The sequence below is a fragment of the Indicator indicator genome, chromosome 18, assembly GCF_027791375.1.
Source record: "Indicator indicator isolate 239-I01 chromosome 18, UM_Iind_1.1, whole genome shotgun sequence".
Lineage (NCBI taxonomy): Eukaryota > Metazoa > Chordata > Aves > Piciformes > Indicatoridae > Indicator > Indicator indicator.
Window position 1 is genome coordinate 18,786,666 of NC_072027.1, and position 25,717 is coordinate 18,812,382.

The 25,717-nt window shown below is 51.1% G+C and overlaps 2 protein-coding genes across 2 annotated transcripts in view; both read right to left on the reverse strand.

The window, feature by feature from the left end:
• Window positions 1-1,228: 1,228 nt before the first annotated feature.
• On the reverse strand, window positions 1,229-21,942 carry DNAJC18 (DnaJ heat shock protein family (Hsp40) member C18). Its single transcript, XM_054388913.1, has 7 exons — window positions 21,905-21,942; window positions 21,636-21,781; window positions 18,295-18,480; window positions 14,209-14,321; window positions 11,853-11,962; window positions 8,286-8,458; window positions 1,229-2,672 (listed from the first exon to the last, which is right to left on the reverse strand). Exons 1-7 carry the CDS (start codon window positions 21,940-21,942, stop codon window positions 2,548-2,550), a joined length of 891 nt encoding a protein of 296 aa, XP_054244888.1. The 3' UTR covers window positions 1,229-2,547.
• Window positions 21,943-21,990: 48 nt separating this feature from the next.
• The window catches only part of ECSCR (endothelial cell surface expressed chemotaxis and apoptosis regulator), a 32,245-nt gene continuing 28,518 nt past the window's right edge, over window positions 21,991-25,717 (reverse strand). Inside the window, exon 11 of the mRNA XM_054388968.1 lies at window positions 21,991-22,203. Within this exon, the coding sequence (XP_054244943.1) occupies window positions 21,991-22,203 (213 nt within the window). The remainder of the gene's footprint in view (window positions 22,204-25,717) is intronic.

The window sequence follows — 25,717 nt, forward strand, 5'->3', positions numbered from 1 at the left end:
CCCTCATCCTGTCCCTGCAGGCCTTTGCAAACAGTCCCTCTGCAGCCTTCTTGTAGCCTCCTTCAGGTACTGGAAGGCAGCTCTAAGCTCTCCCTGGAGCCTTCTCTTCTGGCTGAACACCCCCCAGCTCCCTCAGTCTGTCCTTGTAGCAGAGGTGCTCCAGCCCCTTGATCATCTTCATGGCCTCCTCTGGACCTTCTCCATCAGGTCCATGTCCTTCCTGTGTTGAGTGCTGCAGAGCCAGACACAGTATTCCAGGTGAGAAAAGCTTATCCTCTGCAGCAACCTGCTTTGGCTGGTGCCCAGCCTCTCACTGCAGTAATGAAGGGGACAGGGGCACAAAAGGGACAGGTTCTGGCACCTATGGTCCAACTTCCCTGCCCTCAGTCCTAGCCAGCTTCTGCCACCACACGGGCAGGACACCCTCACTGGGCAGAGCACTGCTATGTGACTGCACCACCACACTCAGGGACGTGGAGACCCAAAGTCTAAGCCCTACCTAAAGGCAATTTGAATTCTGGCATTTCTCAAACTTCTGGGCACTTTGTTCCCTAGGTTCAAGCCAAGGCCACCCTGTGCTACAGCTAGTTTTAGGACTGGGGGGAGAGAAGAGCCTAGCTCAGTGTTAACAGATGTGACCTTCTGTGTGGGAGAGGGGAGCACAGCTGCTGCTGCAGCCACACAGGGCTGGAGGGCAGAAGCCTGCACCTGCAGTGTCTGCACCCCTGGGAGATAGCCTTTGTAAGAATATCTTGAACTGGCCTCCCCAGTTCAAGAGGGACAGGGATCTGCTGGAGAGAGTCCAAGGGATGGCTACCAGGATGGACAGGAGCACTGCCTGGTGAGGAGAGGCTGAGAGCCCTGGGGCTGGTTAGTCTGGAGAGGAGAAGACTGAAAGGGGATTTAATAAATGTTTATAAATATCTGAGGGCTGGGGGTCAAGAGGGAGGGGACAGGCTCTGCTCACTTGCACCCTGGGATGGGACAAGGGGCAATGGATGAGGAGGAACTTCTTCACTGGGAGGGTCACAGAGCACTGGAACAGGCTGCCCAGAGAGGTTGTGGAGTCTCCTTCTCTGGAGACTTTCAAGACCCATCTGGATGTGTTCCTGTGTGACCTGTGCTGGATTCTCTGGTCCTGCTCTGGCAGGGGGGTTGAACTTGATCTTTGGAGGTCCCTTCCAACCCTTACCATCCTGTGATCTCATTCCACATGTGGCATCCCCCCCAGAGACAGTGGCTCAGGGACAGTGCTCAACTGGAATAACACTCTGTTCCCTGCCATCCTCAGCCTGCCTCTAACTGCCTGGCTTTTTAAAGGAGGATCAAGAGAAAACAGGACACTACTACACAGAGCTTTTTCTTTGCAGCACTAACATTAAAACATCCAGAACTGCTCAGCAGAGTAAAAATGTGCTACATCAAAACTGTACCAGAAAACAACAACAAAAAGCAGGATCCCTGTAACAGCTGCAACAGAAGAGTTTGCAGATAAAAAAAAAAATCAGAATGAAACAGCCAGCTAAAAAATATGCCCATGAGAAAAGAAAATAAAGACAAGTTGTCCTTTCTCTACAGTTTGGCAGACACTGGAAAGAAATGGTGCAACTCACAGGCTCTCAGCTTCTTGTCTGGTGCATTGCTGGTGGCATCTCAGCCTGTTGTGTCACCATGGAAGGGAACAGGCATGGCCCTCAGGCAGGCAGGGATGGGGCTCAAAGTCAGACACCATTACATCCCATAGCCCTCCAGTGGTTGCATCCCATGGCCCTCCAGTCAGACAAGGATGGGCTTAGTCCCACAGCTCGAAGTCAGACAAGGGCAGGACTCCATCCCATGGCCCTCCAGTCAGACAAGAATAGACTTGGTCCCATAGCTCAAACAAGGACAGGACTGCATCCCATAGCCCTCCAGTCAGACAGGGATGGGATTGTGTTCCATGGCCCTCCAGTGGTTACATCCCAAGGCTCTCCATCAGACAGGGACAGGGTTCCATCCGTGGCAGCAGGGGGAGCTGGGAGCCCGCTGGGGTGCTCACCTGCAGCAGGTTACTTGACTCTTCCAAGTTAAGGGTTGGCTGTGACACTGGCAGAGGAAACAGCTCTGGTGACAACCCCCTGTAGAAGCCAGGATGTCCAGGTGGTGTCAGCAGGAGAGGGCTGCTGCAGTTAGTGAGAGCTGGGGGGATGGAGTGAACTGCAGGTCCTTGTCAAACACAGCAAGCGGAGGCGCTGGGCTGCTCTCCTGGGAAGTCTGGGTGGCAGGCAGACAGACCAGCGATGAAGACAGCTTCCAAACTAAGGGTGTTTCCCAGGGGATTCATTTACAAAGTGCCACTGGTCCTTGGAACCCAATCTAGTGTGTACAGTGTCTATGTGACAGCAGGCACCAGCTCGAGAGCTCAGCTGGGCCCAGCTCTGCGTCACACGCAGAAGGAACCAAATATTCAGGTTCTTTACAACAGACTCCTTCCCTTTTTTAGACAAAGGAAAACAAATTTAAATTAAGCCATAAATAAATAAAAAGTACAGAAGGTGTCTGTCGGGCTCAGCCCCCTTTGTGCATTCCAATCAGACTGGAGAGCTTCTCACAGTGCTCAAGTTTCAGGGACTCTGCTTTCTGCTTTAGCCGCTCGTCTCTGTACAGCTTGGCCAAGTTGGACAGATCAGACTCTGAAAGAGGGGAAAAAATTACACATTAGGATGAATCATAGAATCACAGAATGGTTTGGGTTGGAAGGGACCTCCAAAGGTCCTTTAGTCCAACTGCCTGTGCAGTCAGCAGGGACATCCTCCACTAAATCAAAGCCTTCTTGAGCCTCACCTTGAATACCTCCAGGGATGGAGCCTCAACCACCTCCCTGGGCAGCCTGTTCCAGTGTTCCACCACCCTCCTGGTGCAGAACTTGCTCCTAACATCCAATCTAAATCTGCTTTTCTTTCATTTCAAATCATTGCCCTTTTCCTGTCCCTGCAGGCCTTTGCAAACAGTCCCTCTGCAGCCTTCTTGTAGCTCCCTTCAGGTACTGGAAGCTGCTCTAAGCTCTCCCTGGAGCCTTCTCCTCTCCAGGCTGAACACCCCCAGCTCCCTCAGCCTGGCCTTGTAGCAGAGGTGTTCATTTTCTCAGTGCTTTGTTATCCTTGTGGCATGGAGTTTTTAATTCTCCTTGTTTCAGTGAAGCTGGGCATGTTAACAACTTTCTCTTTAAGGAGAGGCCATCAGGTTCAACCAGGTTGGCTGCTTAGGGAAGCAGCATTTTCATGATTGCCTGAAAACTCAAACAGGTAGAAATGACTCTCCCCCAGCAGTGCACTGGGGCAGGGAAACAACCAAACCAAACCCCCAGACATTATTGCTGTCTGCAAAGAAAATGCAAACTGCCAAAGTGTAGCTTAGAAGTCACATGAGATTTAAAATGATGTTAATTATCTAAGGAACAGCTGATGGCCTTAAAATCAAGGTATATGGTTAAGCTAACTGCATGGAGGGTCCTGCACCTGGGTTGGAACAATCCTCATTGCCAACACAGACTGGGGGAGGAGGTGATAGAAAGCAGCCCTGTGGAAAGGGACTTGGGGTGCTGGTGGGTGAGAAGCTGGACAGGAGCCAGCACTGGGCACTGGCAGCACAGAAGGCCAAGGGCAGCCTGGGTGCATCCAAAGCAGTGTGGGCAGAGCTGGAGAGAGAGGATCCTGCCCTCTGCTCTGCTCTGGGGAGACTTCACCTGCAGGGCTGGGGCCTGACGTGGACCCACAACAGAAGAGGAACATGGACCTGATGGAGGAGGTCCAGTGGAGGCCACAAAGATGATCAGAGGGCTGGAGAGCCTCTGCAATGAGGCCAGGCTGAGGGAGCTGGGGGTGTTCAGCCTGGAGAGGAGAAGGCTCCAGGCAGACCTTAGAGCAGCTTCCAGTACCTGAAGGAGACTACAAGAAGGCTGCAGAGGGACTGTTTGCAAAGGCCTGCAGGGACAGGATGAGAGGCAATGGTTTGAAATGAGAGCAGAGCAGATTGAGATTGGATGTTAGGAACCAGTTTTGCACCATGAGGGTGGTGGAACACTGCAATAGGTTGCCCAGGGAGGTGGTTGAGGCTCCATCCCTGGAGGTATTCAAGGTGAGGCTTGACAGGGCTCTGGGCAACCTGACCTAGCTGGGGGTGTCCCTGCTGACTGCAGAAGGTTGGACTGGATGAGCTTTGGAGGTCCCTTCCAAGCCAATCCATTCTATGAGTCTATAAAGAACAGGTGACTGCTTTAAACTAAAGGTGTATGGTTAAACTAACTGCATGGAGGGGGGAGCAGGAACCATCTGGTCTGTTCTGGGGTGATACTGCTATCTACCTTTGAGCTGGATCTGGTCTCATCATGCTTGACCCCCACTGAGGTGTCCCCAGGCTGGCAGAGGGGGTCACTCTGCACCCCTCAGTGGTGGTGGAGTGACAAGCCAGAGGAGAAGGATCCTCCTGGCTCTTCCCTGGGGCCTGCCTACAGCTGACTAAGTGAAGCAGGAAGTCCCAGACACACCCCTGCCCACCTGACTCTTAGCCACCAAGTTTTTTGGCAGGTGCATTCTGCAAGGGCCCAGAGCAGCCTTCTGAACACTTTTGAGGTGGAGATAATTGGGGTTGTGATATTGCAACTGCTCACAACTCCAACTCCTGCTTTGCCCAGAAGTCATTAGAAAGTCTTTTAATTTATTTGCTGTAACCCTGATGGGAGGACCCAAGGGACCTGGCTGAAAGGCCTCTTGTGCCCATTCATTAACAATACAATCTCCAATGTACTCTATTCCTCTCCACCCCCTTCTCCAAAGCAACATAAACCTGAAGTAATTCCATTGTTTCAATTATTCCCCCCTCCCTCCAGTAATTCACAATTATTTCCCTTAGTAACTCAGAGAACTTTTGCTGATGAGTGAAGGAAATCTTCCAACAGCTTTCTCCCAGCAGAACAATTCAGCTGCAGGATTAGATGCACCTCAGAGAGCCACAGTTAATTGGTTTCTGCAGAGGTCAGAATTTCCCTCAGCACAGGCTGCCTGGTGACACTCCACTTTCTCAAATTGCTTTTCCACACCTCCCAAGCCCACCTCATTTTACACAATAATTCAGAGTGGAAAGGACTTCAGTAGGTCCTTTCACACCTCAGGTGCTCTGTCCCTGTCCTGCTGACATGCAAAGCCATTTAACCCATTTCCTATGGCTTGAAAAGCTTTAGGCACTGACAGCCCTGGACCTTTTAGTTCAGATCAGGAATCAGTTTTCAGGCTTTTGAACTAAAATGCTACTCAAGATGTGCCCAGAGCCTTGACAAGCCTTTAGCAGAACTCAAGCTCTGGTAATTGTCTCCCAGACCAGAATCCCTGGAGTTCTGCAGGGAAGAATCTTAATTTACACTTACCTAACTGGGCAAGACTGTCCACTGTAAATGCCTGCAGTCCTCACAGCACTCATCCTGTCAGGTCTGTTTCTTGTGGTTTTCAATCCTTTACATGGAATTGTTCCTTTGAGCCTTTGAACTAAGTCCTAAACCACCAAATTCCAACAACAGATCCTTAATTCTCTCTTGTTTTCAGTTGCCTCACTATTTTACTACAACTTGGAGCTCTTTGCAGCCTTACAGTTGTGCTACCACAGCTGGACAAGCTCCTGGAAAAAAAAAAGCTGGGCTGTGCTTCTTGTACTTGAGCATAGCAAAGATTTCAGGAGAAATTGCTGATATTTTTCATTATCTTTTCAGCAGAAATCAACATCATGGAGTGGGTCCAGAAGAGACCATGGAAATGATCAGGGGCCTGGAGCACCTATGCTACCAGGACAGGCTGAGGGAGCTGGGGGTGTTCAGCCTGGAGAAGAGAAGGCTCCAGGGAGACCTTAGAGCAGCCTGCCAGTACCTGGAGGAGGCCACAAGAAGGCTGCAGAGGGACTGTCTAGAAAGGCCTACAGGGACAGGGTGAGGGACAATGGTTTGAAATGAGAGCAGAGCAGATTTAGAGTGGATGTGAGGAGCAAGTTCTGTACCATGAGGGTGGTGGAACACTGCAACAGGTTGCCCAGGGAGGTGGTTGAGGCTCCATCCCTGGAGATATTCAAGGTGAGGCTTAACAAGGCTCTGAGTAACCTGATCTAGTGGAGGATGTCCCTGCTGACTGCAGGGGGGTTGGACTGGATGAGCTTTGGAGGCCCCTTCCAATCCATTCTGTGATTCTATTCTATGCTTTCACACTGTCCTGCTGAGGGAGGAAGCCTGTCTAGTGCAGCAGTGTAACAGCAGCTGGCTGAAGCAGCCACTGACAGATCAATTGCTTGTGAAGCTCATTCAGGTAGCTGGACACCAGCAGCACCCTTCAAGCCCTGAAGAACTTTCAAACTCAACCTGTTCCTATCTAACCAATCTGTGTCCATTGTGCTGGTGCTAAGGAGAAATGCACCTTCAGTAAACAAAAGTCCTATTAATAGACCCTCAACTGCCCAGAACAAGCTGACCACATGAAGTTAAAACACTCCAACAGGATTTAATGGACCAAAGTGATGAAGCAACAGCTGACTCAGAGCTGTCTCAACACCTCCAGAGAACTTTTCCCCAGCACTCTGTCTCGCATTCAGTTTATTTTTACCAACCCAGCTGTACCAAGGTTAGCAGAGTCTCTGCTGAGCTCATTACCTGCTTGCTGGCCTGGTAATCATTGTGCAGATGTGGGGGTTTTAATTACAGTGGTCTCCTCAGGCTACTGCTAATTGTGGACCTTGCAAATACATCTGCAGATGTGTGACTAATGCAGTCTCTAAGTGCAGAAGGCTCCCAAGGAGCTCTGTTCTGCAGGCATCACCTAGCATTCGCTGCTGGATCATCTCCTACCTCTCTGCCTAACTCTCTCTCACAGACTTGCAAACCCTGTTGCCCATTTGCAAGAGAGATGCTCAAGAGAGACAGGAAACTACTGGAGAGAGTCAAGAGGAGGCTACAAAGCTTCTGAGGGGCCTGGAGCATCTCTGTGAGGAGCAAAGGCTGTTGAGCCTGGAGAAGAGCAGCCCCAGAGGGGATCTGAGCAATGCTCAGCAAGAGCTAAAGGGTGGGGGGCAAGAGGCTGGGGCCAGACTCATCAGTGGTGCCCAGAAACAGGACAGGAGGTTCCACCTGAACACAAGGGAAAACCTCTTTGTTGTGAGGGTGCAGGAGCCCTGGAGAAGACTGCCCAGAGAAGTCGTGGAGTCTCCTTCTCTGGAAAGCTTCCAACCCCTCCTGGCCATTGTGATCCTGGGCAAGCTGCTGTGGGTGTCCTGCTTGAGCAGGAGGGTTGGACTGGATGATCTGCAGAGGTCCCTTCCAACCCCACCATGCTGGGATTCTGTGATTGTGTTACTCTGAACAGCTCCACAAGCAGCAGGGATTTGCTCTATTGGCAGTGAGCTAGCTCAGTAGTACCTCACAGTGACACAACATGGGGTTAAAACATGCTGCTGATTGCCTTAGGACTGATGTGAGCAGAATATTTTTGAATGCTCACATTTCTCTGTTCTTCCTTCCTGTACTCAATTCTTGTTTTTTAAAAGACTTGACTCTGGTGGAAAGAAGATCTCAAACTCAGCTGAAGATAGAAAATGCAAATGAGCTCACAGCACAGGCACAGCAGCATGCTCTGAAAACTGATACCAGTTACAGCCCACTGCAGGACCAACAAAAGCACCTGCACAGGCTGTGGGCTCTTCTGTGGGGACAGATTGAGAGAGACAGGGCTCTTCAGCCTGGAGAAGGCTGCAGGGAGACCTCAGAGAGGCCTTCCAGTATCTGAAGGGGGTTACAGTAGAACTGGGGAAGGGCTGTTTAGAAGGGCCTATAGTGAAAGGATGAGAGGTTTTCATGGAAAAGGTAAGCCAAACTTCTCATGGAAGCAAAAATAATTCTGCTCCAGCAAAGGGAATGTGGATTAGTTGATGCCTGAAGATCTTTTCCAGCCCTAATGATCTGTCAGGGCTTGATTGCAGACTTAAAACATCATCACTGAGAGTTATTCCAGGATAAAAAACTGAGTGGAAGAAAAAGAAATCTCCCAGCTGCTAAAATCTCCTTTCCACTTGTCTCTCCAAATCACCACAATGAATTTTGACAGACCCTCAGGAACAGCAAAAAGGAGTGTGAAGAGCAGATGTGAGAAACACCAGTGCAAGGCTGGAGATGTTCCAAGCACTGCAAAGTGAGGCTAAACTTAGGAGTGCTTGGTGAAGCGGAGCCCTCACAGCCACCCAAGGGTCGCAGGCAGACACTTGTGACCAAAATAACTTACTTTGCTGCTTCTCCTTCCAGCAGCTGGTCTGAATATAGTCTATGTAATCTTTTTCAACTGTTTTTTCCAGCTCTTGAAGCTCTGCTCCTTGATAGTTCTTTTCAAAGTTCTTATCAACGTAGTAAGGCACCTGCAAGTTCTCCGTTTCTCTGCTGATAACGTGGCCGAGGGACCTGGGAACACAGCGTGGAGAAAGAAGAGCTTTTAGCAGTCCAAAAAGAAAAGAATCAAGAGAGATGTTTCTCCCTACTAACATTCCCAGAGGATAGTATTTACAGCTCCTTCACAGGGACTTTCTGCAGGGCTACAGCTCCCTCAGCCATCCAGCCAGGAAACGACAAGCCTCGGGCACAGCGAGCTGTGCACCTCCAATAGGATTCACCCCTCTCCCCCAGATAAAGCCACAGGGAAATAGCTAATAGTTGGAGAGATCTCACACTGATACAAACAGGCTCTGGGCTGGCAGTGTTCCTTCCAAACACTCTTGTCTGTCCTCAGCAGCTCAGTCAAGACACTTCCAACAGCAAATTTTATCCCTCTCCGCTCTGGTGAGACCCCACCTGGAGCACTGCATCAGGTCTGGGGCCCCCAGCATAAAAGGGACATGGAGCTGCTGGAGCAAGTCCAGGGGAGGCCATGAAGATGATCAGAGGGCTTGGAGAACCTCCCCTATGGGGATGGGCTGGGAGAGTTGGGGCTGTTCAGCCTGGAGAAGAGAAGGCTCCAGAGAGAGGCCCTCCTGGAGGTACTTGAAGGGGTCCAGGAGAGCTGGGGAGGGTCTTTTGACAAAGGCTGGGAGTGACAGGACAAAGGGGGAAGGGATTGAAGCTTGAGGAGGGGAAACTTAAACTGGAGATTAGGAAGAAAATTCTTTTCAGTGAAGGTGGGGAGACACTGGAACAGGTTGCCTAGGCAGGCTGTGGCTGTCCCCTCCCTGGAGGTGTTCAAGGCCAGGCTGGATGAGGCCCTGAGCAAGCTGGGCTGGTGGGAGGTGTCCCTGCCCATGGCAGGGGGATGGAACTGAATGATCTTCAAGGTCCCTTCCAACCCATTCTATGAATCTGTGAATGAAGGCTCCACCAACTTCTACCTGCTGGTAATTTCTGGTAAAATAGGTTCAGAAATCCATGGGAGTTGGTAGCAAATGTAGAGATTAGAGGAAAAGGAAACAGCCTCAGGATTGCTTAGGATACAATGCAATTGGATCTGGATTTTCCCAACTTCTGGATCCTTTAGTAGAAATTGGAACAGGCTGCCTGGAGGGGTTTAAAAGCTGTGTAGATGTAGTGCTGAGGTTTGGTGGTGACCTGGCAGTGTGGTTATTGCTGGACTTGATGATCTGAAGGGTCTCTTCCAACCAAAACAATTCCATGGTTCTATGGAATCAGAGGAGACTCAGGAGGTTACCCTTTCCTTTAGGGCTTTATAATCAGTAAGTGAAGTGGGGCATGGAGTATCCCAAAGAACATCCTGTAGGCAGAATCAGGCCCTCTGGCACAGCCACTGGGTTCAAGTATGCTCTGATACCCACACTGCCTAATTTGAGCAGAGACAACCAGGCAGGTTTGCAAATCACTGCCCAGAGAAAGAGGCAGGCAGCCAAAGCACAAAGGTTACACTGCCCAGTGGAATCCAGTTTGCCCCCTCTATCCCCCCAGCTCCTCTTGTCTTTCTCTCTCCCTCTCAGAGGTGTTGCTCTCTTTACATAAACTATTTATTTAAGTTTTTAGGCTGTCACTGGCTTGTAAGGGTATGATTTGGAGAAGCAGGCTGTGTTCCAGGCTCAGACCTGACTATCTCAGATCAGCAGAAGGGGAGGGAGTGAAGGAAAGCAGGAGAGATTAGCTTTAGGATTAGGAGGCAGCGTGGGAGGTTCCACATGGGACTGGCATAGATAGCAAAAACACTTGCTAAAAAAAAAAAAAAAAAAAAAAAAAGAACCTCCACCAAACCAAACCACCCCAAAAAACCCCACCCTCGACTTTTGTATCAGGTCTACACACTGACATCTTGTGGTACAAAATGAGATTCAGCTGCTATGGCAGTGGAGAGCACACCAGCCTAAACCAAAGGAGTTCTGCTGCCAGAAGGGAGCAAGGGGAGTGTCTGGAGCACTCTGCAACTCCTGTGTGCAGCAAGAGCTTCTCCAAAAGCTGCTCCTTCCCACTGCTATCACAGGCAGAGCCAGTGCAGGTGACTGAACCAAGCTCTGCCCCACTACAGAGCTTCCCTCATCCCACCACAGGATGCTGAGGGCAGCAAGGGGCTGTTCCTCATAGTTTAGTTGGAAGGGACCTTAAAGATCATCCAGGTCCAACCCCTCTGTCATAGGACCTTAAAGATCATCCAGTTCTAAGCTTCCACCAGCCCAGGTTGCTCAAGGCCTCATCCAACCTGGCCTTGAACACCTCCAGGGAGGGGCATCCACAACATCCCTGGGCAACCTGTTCCAGTGTCTCCACCCTCACAGAATTTCTTCCTCATCTCCACTCCTCAGCCCCACAGACTCAGACTACAGCAGGCCTGGTTGGGTTCCTTGTGCTTTCAGAGCTGACCAGGCCAGGTTGCCCTCTGCAGCCCCTGGGACCTGCTACTTCACAGATGTTAAAACTGGACATTGCAGAGCTTTAATGATCTGGGGAGCTTGACAATTCTGCCAGTGGAATTCCAGAGGAGATTTGGACTTACACTGCAAAACACTGGCTTCCTTTTTCAACCACTTGAACCTGGGAACCTCAGTGGTGGCCCTCAGAGCCCTGGGCCTGGGCAAACCAGAGAGTGCTGAGCTACACCCACATTCCTGGTGCTGTATCACCATGCAAAAACCATTTCACAGCTAAGAAAGCTTTCTGGCTGGGTGCCTCTATTTGTTCAGCACACAGTAGTACAATGAAGCTCACCACAGCTAATCACAGAATTGTCAGGGTTGGAAGGGACCTCAAGGATCATTCAGTTCCAATCCCCCTGCCATGGCCAGGGACACCTCACATTAGATCAGGCTGCCCAGAGCCACATCCAGCCTGGCTGCAAAAACCTCCAGGGATGAGGCTTCCACCACCTCCCTGGGCAACCTCTGCCAGTGTCTCACCACCCTCATGGGGAAGAATTTCTTCCTAACATCCAATCTGAATCTCCCCACTTCTAGTTTAGCTCCATTCCCCCCAGTCCTATCACTCCCTGACACCCTCAAAAGTCCCTCCCCAGCTTTCTTGTAGCCCCCTTCAGATATTGGAAGGCCACAAGAAGGTCTCCTGGGAGCCTTCTCCTCTCCAGACTGCACAACCCCAACTCTCTCAGGCTGTCTCCAGAGCAGAGCAGCTCCAGCCCTCTGCTCATCCTCACGACTTTTCTCTGGACACATCCCAGCACCTCCCTATTAACTCCACAGCCACAACATTCTGAAGAACTCCTCAGCAGAGCCCTGGTATTGCCTTAATTACAAACTAAAGAAAACTCCAGAATGAGCAGAACAGGACACAGAGGTTCTGCTATGAAACCCAGCATCCTATCCAGCTCCCTTGCTGCAAAGACTGGGGGGCCAGAGAAGTGTGTTTGTAACTGACTTACGATTTGTAGAACAGGCTGTAGGGTGGGTTGGTGGCCATCAGCTGAGTTACAACCGACACGATGATGATGATGAAAACAGGCATCAGCTGAAGAAATGCAGAGTATGAGTTCTGGAAAGAACAGCAATGATTTAGTCAAGAGAGGATCTAGATGGGAAAGGAGGCATCTCTTCAGAGAGAGCAGGCTAAATGTAAACTGGAAAGAAAGAAATGAGGAAGTGGTGTGGAACTGGAGGGGGATGACAGAACTGGAAAATAACCTTTGCTGATCATCTCAGAAAACTCTGAAGAGTTTTCTGAGATGATCAGCAAAGGTTATTTTCCAGTTCTGTCATCTCCCTACAATTTTTAAAGCCATTTTTTTCTCTCATGATATTTCCTTCACCTACAGCTTTTCCTTTAGAGACAGGGAACTGCTGGAGAGTCCAGCAGAGGCTACAAGGACCACAGTGGGGACTTGGAACATCTCTGTGAGGAGGAAAGGCTGAGAGCCTTGGGGCTGTTGAGCCTGGAGAAGAGCAGCCCCAGAGGGGATCTGAGCAATGCTCAACAACAGATTAAGGGTTAGGGAGCAGAGGCTCTTCTCAGAGGCACCCAAAGGCAACAGGCATAAACTGGAAGCCAGGAGGTTCCACCTAAACAGGAGGAGAAACTTCTCTGGTGTGAGGGTGCTGGAGCCCTGCAGCAGGCTGCCCAGAGAGGTTGTGGAGTCTCCTTCTCTGGAGAGCTTCCAACCTCTCTTTGCCATTGTGATCCTGGGCAAGCTGCTGGGGGTGCCCTGCTTTAGTAAGGGGGGTTGGACTGGAGCCTACAGGAAGGCAGGGGACAGACTTTTCATAAGGGTGTCTAGCAACAGAACAAAGAGGAATGGTTTGAAGCTGAGGGAGAGCAGGGTTAGGCTGGAGCTCAGGAAGTTCTTCAGTACGAGGGTGGAGAGACTCTGCAACAGGCTGCCCAGAGTGGTTGTGGATGTCCCCTCCCTGGAGGTGTTCAAGGCCAGGCTGGATGAGGCCTTGAGCAACCAAATCTAGAGGTGTCCCTGCCCATGGCAGGGAGGTTGGGGTAGATGATCTCTGAGGTTCCTTCCAACCTAAGTCATTTTGTGATTCTATGATCCTAAGAGGTCTCTTCCAACCCCCCCATGCTGGGATTCCTTCACAAGGCAATAGATGCCCACAGTGGTGTAGCTGTCAGTGATCAGCTGACAGCCCAGCCCGAAGGAACAGACTGCAACCCCCTCTTTGTGCACAGAAATTTCTGTGCATCTTCTCAGCTCTGCTACCTGCACTCTCAGAATCTCAAATCTCAGTTCAAGCACTGGATAAAGTGGCTGAGAAGTAAAGGGTTAAGAGACCCTTCCTTAGTGTGACCTGGGGCAGGATGCAAGAACATGGGCTTCATTGTTTGGATGAATTTAGGAGAACAAAAGAGTGGAAAAAAACGTTGAAGAGAAAACACAGAAGTTTACTTCTGTTCTTTGTTTCTAAACTGGCTTCTGAAATTCCTTTTTTTATAAGCAGGAGCAAAATATAACCTGCCCCTATTTAGGCTTTGCCCTCTGCCCTGGGAGAGCAGCAAGGATGCCTGATGCAGTAGTAAGTAGGATTCCTTTAGCTGTCTGAGGGCTGTATGAAGGTTTTTCAGAGCTTGATTAGAGGAGACACGTGGGGAAAAATTCATCTTCCCATGAGAATGATCTCATCAGGTTAACAGACTGCCCCCAGAGGAAGGTTATCACCAGGCAGGTGGCATGTGTGTATGTGTGCCAGCAGCAAATGACAGCCTTGTGTCTCATCTGGAGGTTTCAGAAGGTAGAACTGCATCCCAAATCCATCCTGCCCCAGGTGGGAAGAAGCTTGGGCAGCACCTGGGCAGATGTTGTGGATGAATTACTCCATAAAGACAGGTCAATGCTGTCATATCCAGTATCAGACCACAATCAAATTGTTGCTGGATTACCAAACTGTTGGAGCTTGCAAAAAGCAAACACCAGAGAAAACACTTCAGTGACAGAACCTCCAGGGCCTGTGCTCCTACCAGGACACTGGATTTGTAAAGCAGTGATCAATACAGGACAATCCAGTTACTTCTGAAAACATTTTGGCTGCAACACTGAACATTTAAGGATGGGAAAGTGTGTCCTGGCTTCAGATGCAGAAATGGACCTCTCACCCTGGGGAAATAGTGAAGCCCAAGGGAGGCTGCCCAGAGAGCTTTTGGAGTCTCCTGCTCTGGAGACATTCAAAGCTCTCCAGGATGTGCTCCTGTCTGCCCTGCTTTGGCAGGGGAGTTGGAGTGGATGATCTCTGGAGGTCCCTTCCAACCCCTACCATTCTGTGATCCCTCTTCCTGGCTACCTGTGGCCTGTTTTCTTCCTCCTCTTGCTCCTGTGTCCACGCTCTTTCATTTCGGTGCCTCCGTGGGTAATAGTGGGAGTCTCTGGCTACATTTGAGAACATGTGGATATTTCCTGGGGAAAAGAAACCAAGAGAGAGCTGTGATTTCCATCCTCTTCCTGCTGCTCACCCAGATTTCTTGCATTCCACTTGATTATCCAGGCTTAGAATAGACAACCTGAATCGGGGCTGTGATTAAAAAGCACAAACACATCAGAACGATTTGTCACTCCAAAAAGTGCACCAGAAAAATGGCAAAGCCTGCCCCAAGGTCACCTTAACTGAACTCCAAAGTGCAGAAACAGGCTAGAATTTTGATTAGGAACACATTCACTTGCAAGGCTGCAGCTGGTGTTGCATCCCCAGGCCCTAAGCAGAATTGAGTTGCTTCATCAGACTCAAGGCATGATTTATAGTCTCATAATGACTGAATATGGTTGTCTACAGTCATTTCTGCTGCCTTCAAGCTGTTAACAGTTTCATTTAATCACTTTATAATAAGGCCAGCAGATGGAGAGGTGATTCTGCCACTTTGCTCTGGGAAGACCTCACTTGGAGTACTGTGTCTAGGAAGACCTCATTTGGAGTACTGTGTCCAGATCCAGAGCACTCAACACAAGAAAGATATGGACCTGGTGGAGTGGGTCCAGAGCAGGGCTGTGAAAATGGTCAGGGGGTTGAAGCACCTCTGGTCCTGTCAGGACAGGCTGAGGGAGCTGGGAGTGTTCAGCCTGGAAAAGAGAAGGCTCCAGGCAGACCTTAGAGCAGCTTCCAGTACCTGAAAGGGGCTACAAGAAGGCTGCAGAGGGACTGTTTGCAAAGGCCGTGCAGGGACAGGACCAGGGACAATGGCTTGGAATGAGAGCAGAGCAGATTGAGATTGGATGTGAGGAGCAAGTTCTGCACCATGAGGGTGGTGGAACACTGGAACAGGTTGCCCAGGGAGGTAGTTGAGGTCCCATCCCTGGAGATATTCAAGGTCAGGCTTGATAGGGCTCTGGGCAACCTGACCTAGTGGAAGATGTCCCTGCTGAGTGCAGAGGGGTTGGACCAGATGACTTTTAGAGGTCTCTTCCAACCCAACCCATTCTGTGATTCTCCAAGGAAAGAGATTTAAAGCCAAATGTTTTGAGTGAAAAAGGGAACAATTCAGGATTTCCTTTCTTGAGCATTGATTGCAGCTGATTTATTTTTAACCACTCTAAAATGAGGAAAGAATTGCTGCTTGGATTTGAAGCCCCAACTCTGATTTTATCACCATATGAATATCTTAATAACAGCTGTGCTCTCCTCTTTAAAAATGCAGAATGTCTTTGTGTTAGAGAATTGCAGTCTATGGCCTTATCACACCACCAGAACTGCACAGCTATTTTTAAGCCCTGGGAGTGATGTCACTTTATTTTATACCCTTACAGTGTCCTTTCTCTGAATTGCCCAAAGAATTCAGGAAGAAACCTGCGAGGAAGTGACCTTTGCTATGGTCAAAGCATCTGTTTCATTGCTAGGCTGAAGATTTTTCCAAGGGTCTCAGGATATTTGCAGGCAGAGCTCCAACACAGATCCAAACAAGGCTGGCTGGAAAAAGGCAGATTTCTGCCATGCAAGTTTGTTTCTATCATTCAGCACTGAATCATAGAATGGGTTGGAAGAGACCTCTAAAGGTCATCCATTCCAAACCCCTCTGCAGTCAGCAGGAACATCCTCCACTAGATCAGGTTACTCAGAGCCTTGTGGAGCCTCACCTTGAGTATCTCCAGGGATGGAGCCTCAACCACCTCCCTGGGCAACCTGTTGCAGTGTTCCACCACCCTCATGATGCAGAACTTGCTCCTAACATCCAATCTCAATCTGCTCTGCTCTCATTTCAAACCATTGTCCCTCATCCTGTCCCTGCAGGCCTTTGCAGACAGTCCCTCTGCAGCCTTCTTGTAGCCCCCTTTCAGGTACTGGAAGGCTGCTTTAAGGTCTCCCTGTGCTGAGGGCTCCAGAGCTGGACACAGCCCTGCAGGTGAGATCTCCCCAGAGCAGAGCAGAGGGCAGGATCCCCTCTCTCCATCTTTGGCCATGCTGCTTTGGATGCAGCCCAGGCTGCCATTAGCCTTCTGGGCTGCAAGTGCCCATTTGTGGCTCATCCACCACACTCCTAAGCCCTTTTCTGCAGGGCTGCTCTCAGTTTCATTATACCTCAGCTTGGGTTGATACCTATTGATAATGAATCCTCCTAACTCCTCAATTTCTTGTCCTCTTGTCAACCCAGTGTGGAATTACCATGCTGAACTTGGCTCACTTTGCACACAAGGGAAAGCTTCTCTACTTCCACCTAAACAGGAGGAGAAATTTGTTTGGTGTGAGGGTGCTGGAGCCCTGCAGCAGGCTGCCCAGAGAGGTTGTGGAGTCTCCTGTGGAGAGCTTCCAACCCCCCTGGCCCCTGTGATGATCCTGGGCAAGCTGCTGTGGGTGCCCTGCTTTAGCAGGCTGGTTGGACTGGATGGTCTCCAGAGGTCCCTTCCAACCCCACCATGCTGGCATTCTGGAACTGATCAATCACATTATGAAAGCAAGTTGAGATCCTCTGAACTGCATGATGCTACCACACAGACTAAGGCAACGGGAAGCTTCTAAATCACTATTTGTATGTACTACTTGTAGTAAGTGGTGTGGATGTTGCTTTACATCTTGGAGGTGAGAAAGATTACAAGAGTGGCAAGGCAATTTATTAGGTACTGCCAGGAAGATCCTTGAGCTCCCCTTGCCTTTCAGATTTAACCCAAACCTGTATTCCACTCATCTTGCAGGACCTTTCTAGCTTTACTGCAAACACAAAAGCCAGGGCTGGGCTGAGACACACAGAGGTGCTACAGGTAGGGAAGGATCTACTGCTCTGTTACTGGACACTGCATATCCAGTAACAGCTGCCTGGCATCACTTTCTGAGCTAAGAAGTTTTAATTTCTTTCCCAGAGGCAAGGTGCTGCAGGCCAAAATATCTCCTGTGTTTTATTTGTTACAGGGGCACTGAGATCACCATGCCAGGAGCTGCTGCCATGCTGTAAAGTGTCTCAGGAACACCACTACCAGCAAAGACACCTCCGAACCCTTCCCCCATCACACCTCGTTTTATCTCCCATGTAATTTTTGGCCTCAGACAATGGAGGGAATAAAGGCAACAAGAAAAAGCAAGCTTTCAGCTACAGCTGATGTTAAAATGTTGCCTACCCAAGAACCAAACAGCTTAACCCCATGCCAGGTTGTAATGCTCCTGCCTAAAATTACTGGCAGAACCTTTCAAGCAGAGACTGGGAGGTTGAAAATTTGCCCTTGCAGCAACAGCCAGTACCCTACTGGCAGCTCTCCCTTCCAGGTGCATTCGTGGAGAGCAAGGCTGGGCTTTGACAACATATTTTGAGGAATCTGAACTTTAAATCCTGCATTAAGGAAGCTTTTCCAGGTATAAAAAGCTAGGATGGGAGAAAAGGGCCAGAGAAGGACCATGAGGACAAGAAGAGGGCTGAAGCACCTCTCCTATGGAGACAGACTGAGAGAGTTGGGGCTGTTCAGTCTGGAGAAGAGAAGGTTCCAAGGAGACCTTCTTGTGGCCTCCTTTCTTGTGGGGCTACAAGAAAGCTGGGGAGGGACTATAGAGTGTCAGGGAGTGATAGGACTAGAGGGAATGGAGCAAAACTAGAAATGGGTAGATTCAGATTGGATGTTAGGAAGAAATTCTTCCCCATGAGGGTGGTGAGACACTGGCACAGGTTGCCCAGGGAGGTGGTAGAAGCCTCATCCCTGGAGGCTTTTAAGGCCAGGCTGGATGTGGCTCTGAGCAACTTGATCTCGTGTGAGGTGTCCCTGCCTGTGGCAGAGGGGTTGGAATTGGCTGAGCCTTGAGGCCCCTTCCAACCCTGACAGTTCTGTGATTCTAAAAAGAGTAAACACAAAGAAGTTTCTCTTCTTTCCAGCTGTACCAGCAACTCACTGAGCAGTACCAAGAGAAGCTCAACTTCCTTTATGTGGTCTAGCAGTGGCAGTTCATTGCAGAGATACTGACCTGTAGGGAAGTGCCCCCCAAAAAAGACATTGAATATTTCTTCTGGTGTAATGTCTGCTTCAAACTCAGTGTAGTAGTCATAGTGCCTGGGCGGGCCGGGGCTGAGGTGCTCCTGGTCGCTGCCCAACTTGTCGTACCGCAGGCGCTTCTCTGGGCTGCTCAGAACTGCAAAGGCATTGCCTATGGCTGCAGAGGGAATGCACACAAGGAGAACTGGTCACACCAGGGACAAGCAGCAAGTTTGCTGATGATACCAAACTGGGAGGCTTGGCTGAGACACCTGAAGGCTGTGCGGCCATCCAGACTTGGACAGAGTGAGAGCTGGGCAGAGAGGAACCTAATGAGGTTCAACAAGGAAAGTGCAGAGCCCTGCACCAGGGAAGGAAGAACAAACTGCAGCAGGACAGGCTGGGAGGTGATCTGCTGAAGAGCAGCCCTGTGGAGAAGGACCTGGGAGTGCTGGTGGACAACAAGTTCCAAGGGACAGCAATGTGTCCTGGTGGCCAAGAAGGCCAATGGGGTCCTGGGGTGCATTCAGAGGAGTGTGTCCAGCAGAGCCAGGGAGGTTCTCCTCCCCCTCTACTCTGCCCTAGTGAGGCCCCACCTGGAATACTGCATCCAGTTCTGGGCTCCCCAGTTTAAAAGGGACAGGGACTTGAGGGAGTCCAGTGGCAGGCTACAAGGATGCTGAAGGGATTGGAGCACTGCCTTGTGAGGAAAGGCTGAGAGCCCTGGGGCTGTTTAGTCTGGAGAACACTGAGAGGGGATCTGATCAATGTCTATAAATATCTGAAGGCTGGGGGTCTTAGAACAGAATCATAGAATCAGTCAGGGTTGGAAGAGACCACAAGGCTCAGCCAGTTCCAACCCCCCTGCCATGGGCAGGGACACCTCACACTACATCAGGCTGGCCAGAGCCTCATCCAGCCTGGCCTTAAACACCTCCAGGGATGGGGCCTCAACCACCTCCCTGGACAACCCATTCCAGGCTCTCACCACTCTCATGGGGAAGAGCTTCTTCCTCAGAAAGGAATGGACAGCCTCTTGTCACTTGTGCCCTGTGACAGGACAAGGGGCAATGGATAGAAACTCCAGCACAGGAGGTTCCACCTCAACATGAGGAAGAACTTCTTCCCTGTGAGGGTCACAGAGCACTGGAACAGGCTGCCCAGAGAGGTTGTGGAGTCTCCTCTGGAGCCTTTCCAGCCCTGTCTGGATGTGTTCCTGTGTGACCTGTGCTGGATTCTATGGTCCTGCTCTGGCAGGGGGGTTGGACTCAAAGACCTCCAGAGGTCCCTTCTAACCCCTAACATCCTGTGAGCCTGTAATCAGCCATGGGAATAACCTCCCCAGGGAAGTGGTAGAGTCCCACCACTTGGACACTGTTAGGATTCAGCTGGACAAGGTGCTGGACCAGCTTGTCTAGACCGAGAAAGGTTGGACCAGATGATCCTTGAGGTCCCTTCCCTTCCAACCTGGGATTCACAGAAGCAGAGAATTGTTTTGGTTGGAAAAGACTTCTAAGATCATCCAGTCCAACCACCAACCCAACACCACCATGGCCACTAAACCATGGCCACACATTTCTTGAACATCTCCAGGCATGGGGACTCCACCACCTCCCTGGGCAACTTGTTCCAATCCCTGACCACTCTTGCAGCAAAGAAATTTGTCCTCATCTCCAACCTACCCTCCCCCCTGGCACAAATGCTATCACCTGATACTAGGAGCAGTATGATATCACACAGTATTTCCAGATACTAGGTAAGCAGAGGAATAAAAAAAAAAGCCCAAGCAGGCCTGGGAAATTTGTGCTTGACCACAGACTGAGTCACTTCTGAAGGAGCTGCCTTTGGGAAAGAGGTGTCAGGACACCATTATCACCTGTGATGGAACCCTACATCCTGCTAGGGCTGACACCAGGAGAAAGACCAAAGTGTTAAGCATCCAGAGAGTTGAAATATCTGTAAAGCTGAGCCCACATCAGTCAAGAGACTGAGAATGTAACATTTTATGAAAGTGCACCTCCATAGCCACTTAATACAAAGTTAATAATCTCTGAGACTAAGTGAAAGGCAGAATCAGGCTCCAAGCTTCTCTGGGAACTCGTGAGGCTGCACAGCATTTCTGCTTCACACTTCACTTCAAACCACCCAGGAATATTCAACTAGTTCACCTTCTTCCTTGATCTCTAACATAATGTGGCTGTAAACAAGTTCATAAAATCATGGAATTGTTTAGGTTGAATAAGACCTCTAAGAGCATTGAGTCCAACCACCACAGTTCATAGAGAAGTACAAATCTGCCACAAAAAAAACCATATATTAAAAAAGCCCTTCAAAACCTCCTTATTCATAGAGTCATAGAATGGTTTGGGTTGGAATGGACCTTAAAGATCATTTAGTTCCAACCCCCTGACATGGGCAGGGCCACCTCCTACTAGGACACCTTGCTCAAGGCCCCATCCAACCTGGCCTTGAACACTTCCAGGCTTGGAGCCCCCACAATTTCTCTGGGCAACCCATTCCAGCACCTCACCACCCTCATGGTGAAGAATTTCTTCCCAAGGTTTAATCTAAATCAAGCTTCCCCCAGTCTGAAGCCATCACTCCTCACCTTGTCACTCCCTGCCCTGGTAAAAAGTCTCTCCCCAGCTTTCCTGTAGCCACCTTCAAATACTGAAAGGCTGCTCTAAGGTCTCCCTGGAGCCTTCTCCAAGCTGAACAGCCCCAACTCTCTCAGCCTGCCCTGACAGCAGAAGGGTTCCAGCCCTTGCACCATGGTTGTAGCCTCCTCTGGACCCACTAGCAGGATTATAATGAATATCTTATTTTCCTCACGCTGCCTTGCAGGGCTGCTGCAGACAGCATGGAAAAGGCAAAAGGTGTCATAGAGTTCAGATGCTGACATTGTTGATACAGGTTTGGACGACTGAAAATCCAGAGACAGGATATTGGAGTCAAATCTCATATGCCTGATTATACATATACATATATATATATATAATTTTATTTCTAACACAAAGCAGCTACTGATTACACAACACCACACTCTCCTGCATGGCCAGCATCATCTCCAAGCATCCTTCTGAACGTTCAGCAGCACCCAGGAATGAGATTTGGGATACTTTTCTCTTTCCTTCTAATGGAAATCTGTATTTTGGGGATGAAAAAGCAAATCTTGCTGAGCAGCTGCAGGATTTCGTGGTGCTGTGCATACCCATCTATAAAGCCAACACAGATACACGGGCCTGGGTGATGCCTTTATGGAAGGTGCAGAACTGAGGCAGCCTGTCCTGGCCTCCCCCTTGCTTCAGGACTTCGGGGCCGACCCCCCCTCACCTTTGAACGCCTCGGTGGCCCCGGGAGCGCGGTTCTTGTCAGGGTGAAATTTCAGGGCCAGTTTGCGGTAGGCTTTCTTCAGCTCCTCCTCGCTGGCGTCCCTCTCTACCCCCAGAATCTCATAGTAGTTCCGACACCGCTTTATTCTGGAACCGCACACAAGGTTACCTCCACCGGCTTGCTCCCCCTACCCCCCACCGCAGGCCCCCACGATACACCCCCAAAGCCCCCCCACCCCCCGCCGCTCCCCCGCACCGGGCCCGGCTCACCGCCGCACGCCGTCCAGCTGTTCCGCCGTGTAGGTCATAGCGGCCGCGGCGGGCCCCCGGGGCAGCCCGCCCGCCCCGCGCCCCCTTCACCTCCCACCGCCCCGGCCCGCCCGCGCCGCCATCTTGTGTACGCGCGGCCGGCGGCAGCGCGGGGGCTTCTGGGTACGGGAGTCCCCCGCGGGCCGAGCGCGGACCGCAGCTCCCAGCGGGCACCGCGCGGGGCGTGACGCAAAGCGAGGGGTGGTGACGTCATAGCAGCGTGCAGGGGGTGCCGTCTCGAGGCAGTGGCGGGAGCGGTTCTGGTGCCCTCAGAGCCGTGATGGTGACAGGAGCGCCCGGGGTGCCCTCAGAGCCGTGGTGGTGACAGGAGCGCCCGGGGTGCCCTCACAGCCGTGGTGGTGACAGCAGCGCCCGGGATGCCCTCAGAGCCGTGGTGGTGACAGCAGCGCCCGGGGTGCCCTCAGAGCCGTGGTGGTGACAGCAGCGCCCGGGGTGCCCTCAGAGCCGTGGTGGTGACAGGAGTGCCCGGGGTGCCCTCAGAGCCGTGGTGGTGACAGCAGCGCCCGGGGTGCCCTCACAGCCGTGGTGGTGACAGGAGCGCCCGGGGTGCCCTCAGAGCCGTAGTGGTGACAGGAGCGCCCGGGGTGCCCTCAGAGCGCCTGGGGTGTCCTCTGAGCTCAGAAGAAGTGGCCAGGAGCTCCCTAAGCTGGTTGCCTTCAGAGCTGTGGTGGTAGCCAGGAGCACCAGAGATTGCCTTCAGAGCTATGATAATCCCCAGGAGCACTGCCAGTTGCTCTCAGCTGTAGTGGTGGCCAGAAGCATTGTGAGTTGCCCTCTGAGCTGTGGTGGTGGTGGTGGCCAGGAGCACTGCCAGTTGTTTGCCCTCAGAGCTTTGCTGGTGGCCAGGAGCATTGTGAGTTGCCCTCAGAGCTGTGGTGGTGGTGATGAGCATGCAAATTGCCCTCTGAGCTCTGGTGGTGGCCAGAAGCACCATGGGCTGGTTGCCATTGGAGCTGTGGTGGTGGTAGTTAGGAGCACCTTCAGAGGTGTGGCCAGGAGCACCATGGGTTGCCCACAGGGCTCTGTTGGAGGCTAGTGTGGGCCAAACCTTGGCTACTCACCCCCCTACCCAATTCAAACTGTGCTGAGATCATTGCTGTGACTGGGACAGTAACTTCAGGGAGTGGTGCTGAAGGCTCCTTCTTGGCAGCACTGCTTTGCTGACAGAGCCATGGGAGATGGTCTTGAGTCACTGTGTGAGGCTGGGAGGGGCCTGGAGAAACACCTACTCCATGCCTTCTGCCTAGACTTTGGTAGGAAGCGCCTCAAGGGCTTGTCCTGTGGCTCCTTCCAGCTGCATCCATGCGTTGCTCCTGCTGCTGCTTGTTTGCCCTCATCCCACACGTCGGGCTGGGCTAGTGAGCTCTGGGAATGGAGTCATGATGTGAGGGAGTTGGTGTCTTCCACCAGTGAGCTTTGTGGGAGCACAGCAGCATGGAGAGTGCATGGACACGTGAGCAGTAGAGACTGGAAGTTGAGGGTCACATCAGTGTTGCTGTTTAGTTTTTATTCAGTCTTTCTTTTGGCTGAGGTCAAAGTTGGAACTGTGCTTTTGCATGTGGATCAGTTCTGAGGTGGAGCAGCTTCAGGTTGTTTGTCAAGACCCTCAAGAGTCTATGGGGAAAAGGAGGTCAAAGGAAGGCAAACTAAAGCAGCAGTGAGATCTTGTGGGAGAATCTTCAGGTGTGGGGGAGGTTTGTCTCCTTCTCTGCAGGAGGGGACATTAGTTAAAGCTTGATGCTCACTGAGGTGTCTGATATCTCAGGTGCTTACAAACTGCCTTTGTGGTGTCTTCTGGAACTAAAACCCTACTTGTAATGCTTGGGCCCCTCACTCACTGCAAGAAGGACACAGAGATGCTGGAGAGGGTCCAGAGGAGGGCAACAAAGCTGGTGAAGGGTCTGGAGAACAGGGCTGGAGTTGTTTAGCCTGGAGAAGAAGAAGCTGAGGGGAGACCTTGTTGCTGTCTTCAACTTCCTGAAAGGAGGTTGGAGCCAGATGGGGTTGGTCTCTTCTCTCAGGTAATAAGTGACAGGATGAGAGGAAATGGCCTCAGGTTGCACCAAGGGAGGTTTAGGTTGGACATGAGGAACAATTTCTTTCCCAAAAGGGTTGTCAAGACCTGGAACAGGCTGCCCAGTGAACTGATGGGAGTCACCATCCCTGGAGGGATTGAAGAGCCATGTAGATGTGATGCTAAAGGCCATTGTTTAGTGGTGGACTTGGCAGTGCTGGGATAACAGTTGGATCAATGATCTTAAAAGTCTTTTCTAACCAAACCAATTCAATGATTCTATGCTCCATGCAGTGAGTCACACACCTCTGGGATCTGGAGCTGTCTGGATTCCCCTCCCTCCCCTCCATGGGAATCACCTGGGACCTTCTGCTGAAACAGATTCCCTAGGCTGGTAGAGCAATGTCCTTTTACTTTCCAGGAATTTGCCCAGAAGACCTTAATTTATGAGCAGCACTTCCTCAGGCTGGCTGGTGCATATGTTCAAGACAGAAGGTGTGGTGGTCTCAGCAGGACCTGTGACAGCCTTGCATTTATTTTGCTGAACACTTCGCTGGCAGCTGCAGCCCAGCGACCTCCAGCACCATGGGTTCCAGTGGGCAGCTCTGCTCCATCTGATGCAATTAAATCAGGCTCAGTTGTTCTGGGCCAGCAGAACGTCATCAGATGGATGGGCTGAGGTCAGCTGGATGAGGTTTGACAAAGCCAAGTGCTGGGTCCTGCACTTAGAATCATAGAACTGTCAGGGTTGGAAGGGACCTCAAGGATCATTCAGTTCCAACCCCCCTGCCATGGGCAGGGACACCTCACACTACAGCAGGTTGCTCACAGCCATATCCAGCCTGGCTGCAGAAACCTCCAGGGATGAGGCTTCCACCACCTCCCTGGGAGACCTGTGCCAGTCTCTCATCACCCTCATGGTGGAGAATTTCTTCCTAACATCCAATCTGAATCTCCCCACTTCCAGTTTAGCTCCATTCCCCCCAGTCCTATCGCTATCTGACACCCTAAAAAGTCCCTCCCCAGCTTTCTTGTAGCCCCCTTCAGATACTGGAATCATAGAATCAAGAAGGCTGGAAGAGACCTCAAAGATCATCGAGTCCAACCTGTCACCCTAAACCTCATGCCTATCTAAACCATGGCACCAAGTGCCACGTCCAATCCCCTCTTGAACACCTCCAGGGATGGTGACTCCACCACCTCCCTGGGCAGCACATTCCAATGGCCAACCACTCTCTCTGTGAAGAACTTTCTCCTCACCTCCAGCCTAAACCTCCCCTGGTGCAGCTTGAGACTGTGTCCTCTTGTTCTGGTTCTGGTTGCCTGGGAGCATATCACAAGAAGGTCTCCTGGGAGCCTTCTCTTCTCCAGACTGCACAACCCCAACTCTCTCAGTCTGTGCCCATAGCAGAGCAGCTCCAGCCCTCTGCTCATCCTCATGGCCCTTCTCCAAACATGGTCCAGCACTTGGGGCACATCGACCCCATGAATGCTGCAGGCTTGGGGCACAGTGGCTGGGGAAGTGCCTGGTGGAAGAGGCCCTGGGGGGTGTTGGCTGACAACTGGCTGAAGATGAGGCAGTGTGTGCCCAGGTGGCCAAGAAGGCCACCAGCATTCTGGTTTGGATCAGCCATGGTGTGGCCAGCAGGAGCAGGGCAGGGATTGTCCTTCTGTATTTGGCACTGCTGAGGCCACACCTAGAATACTGGCTTCAGTTTGGGCCCTCAGTCCAAGAAGGA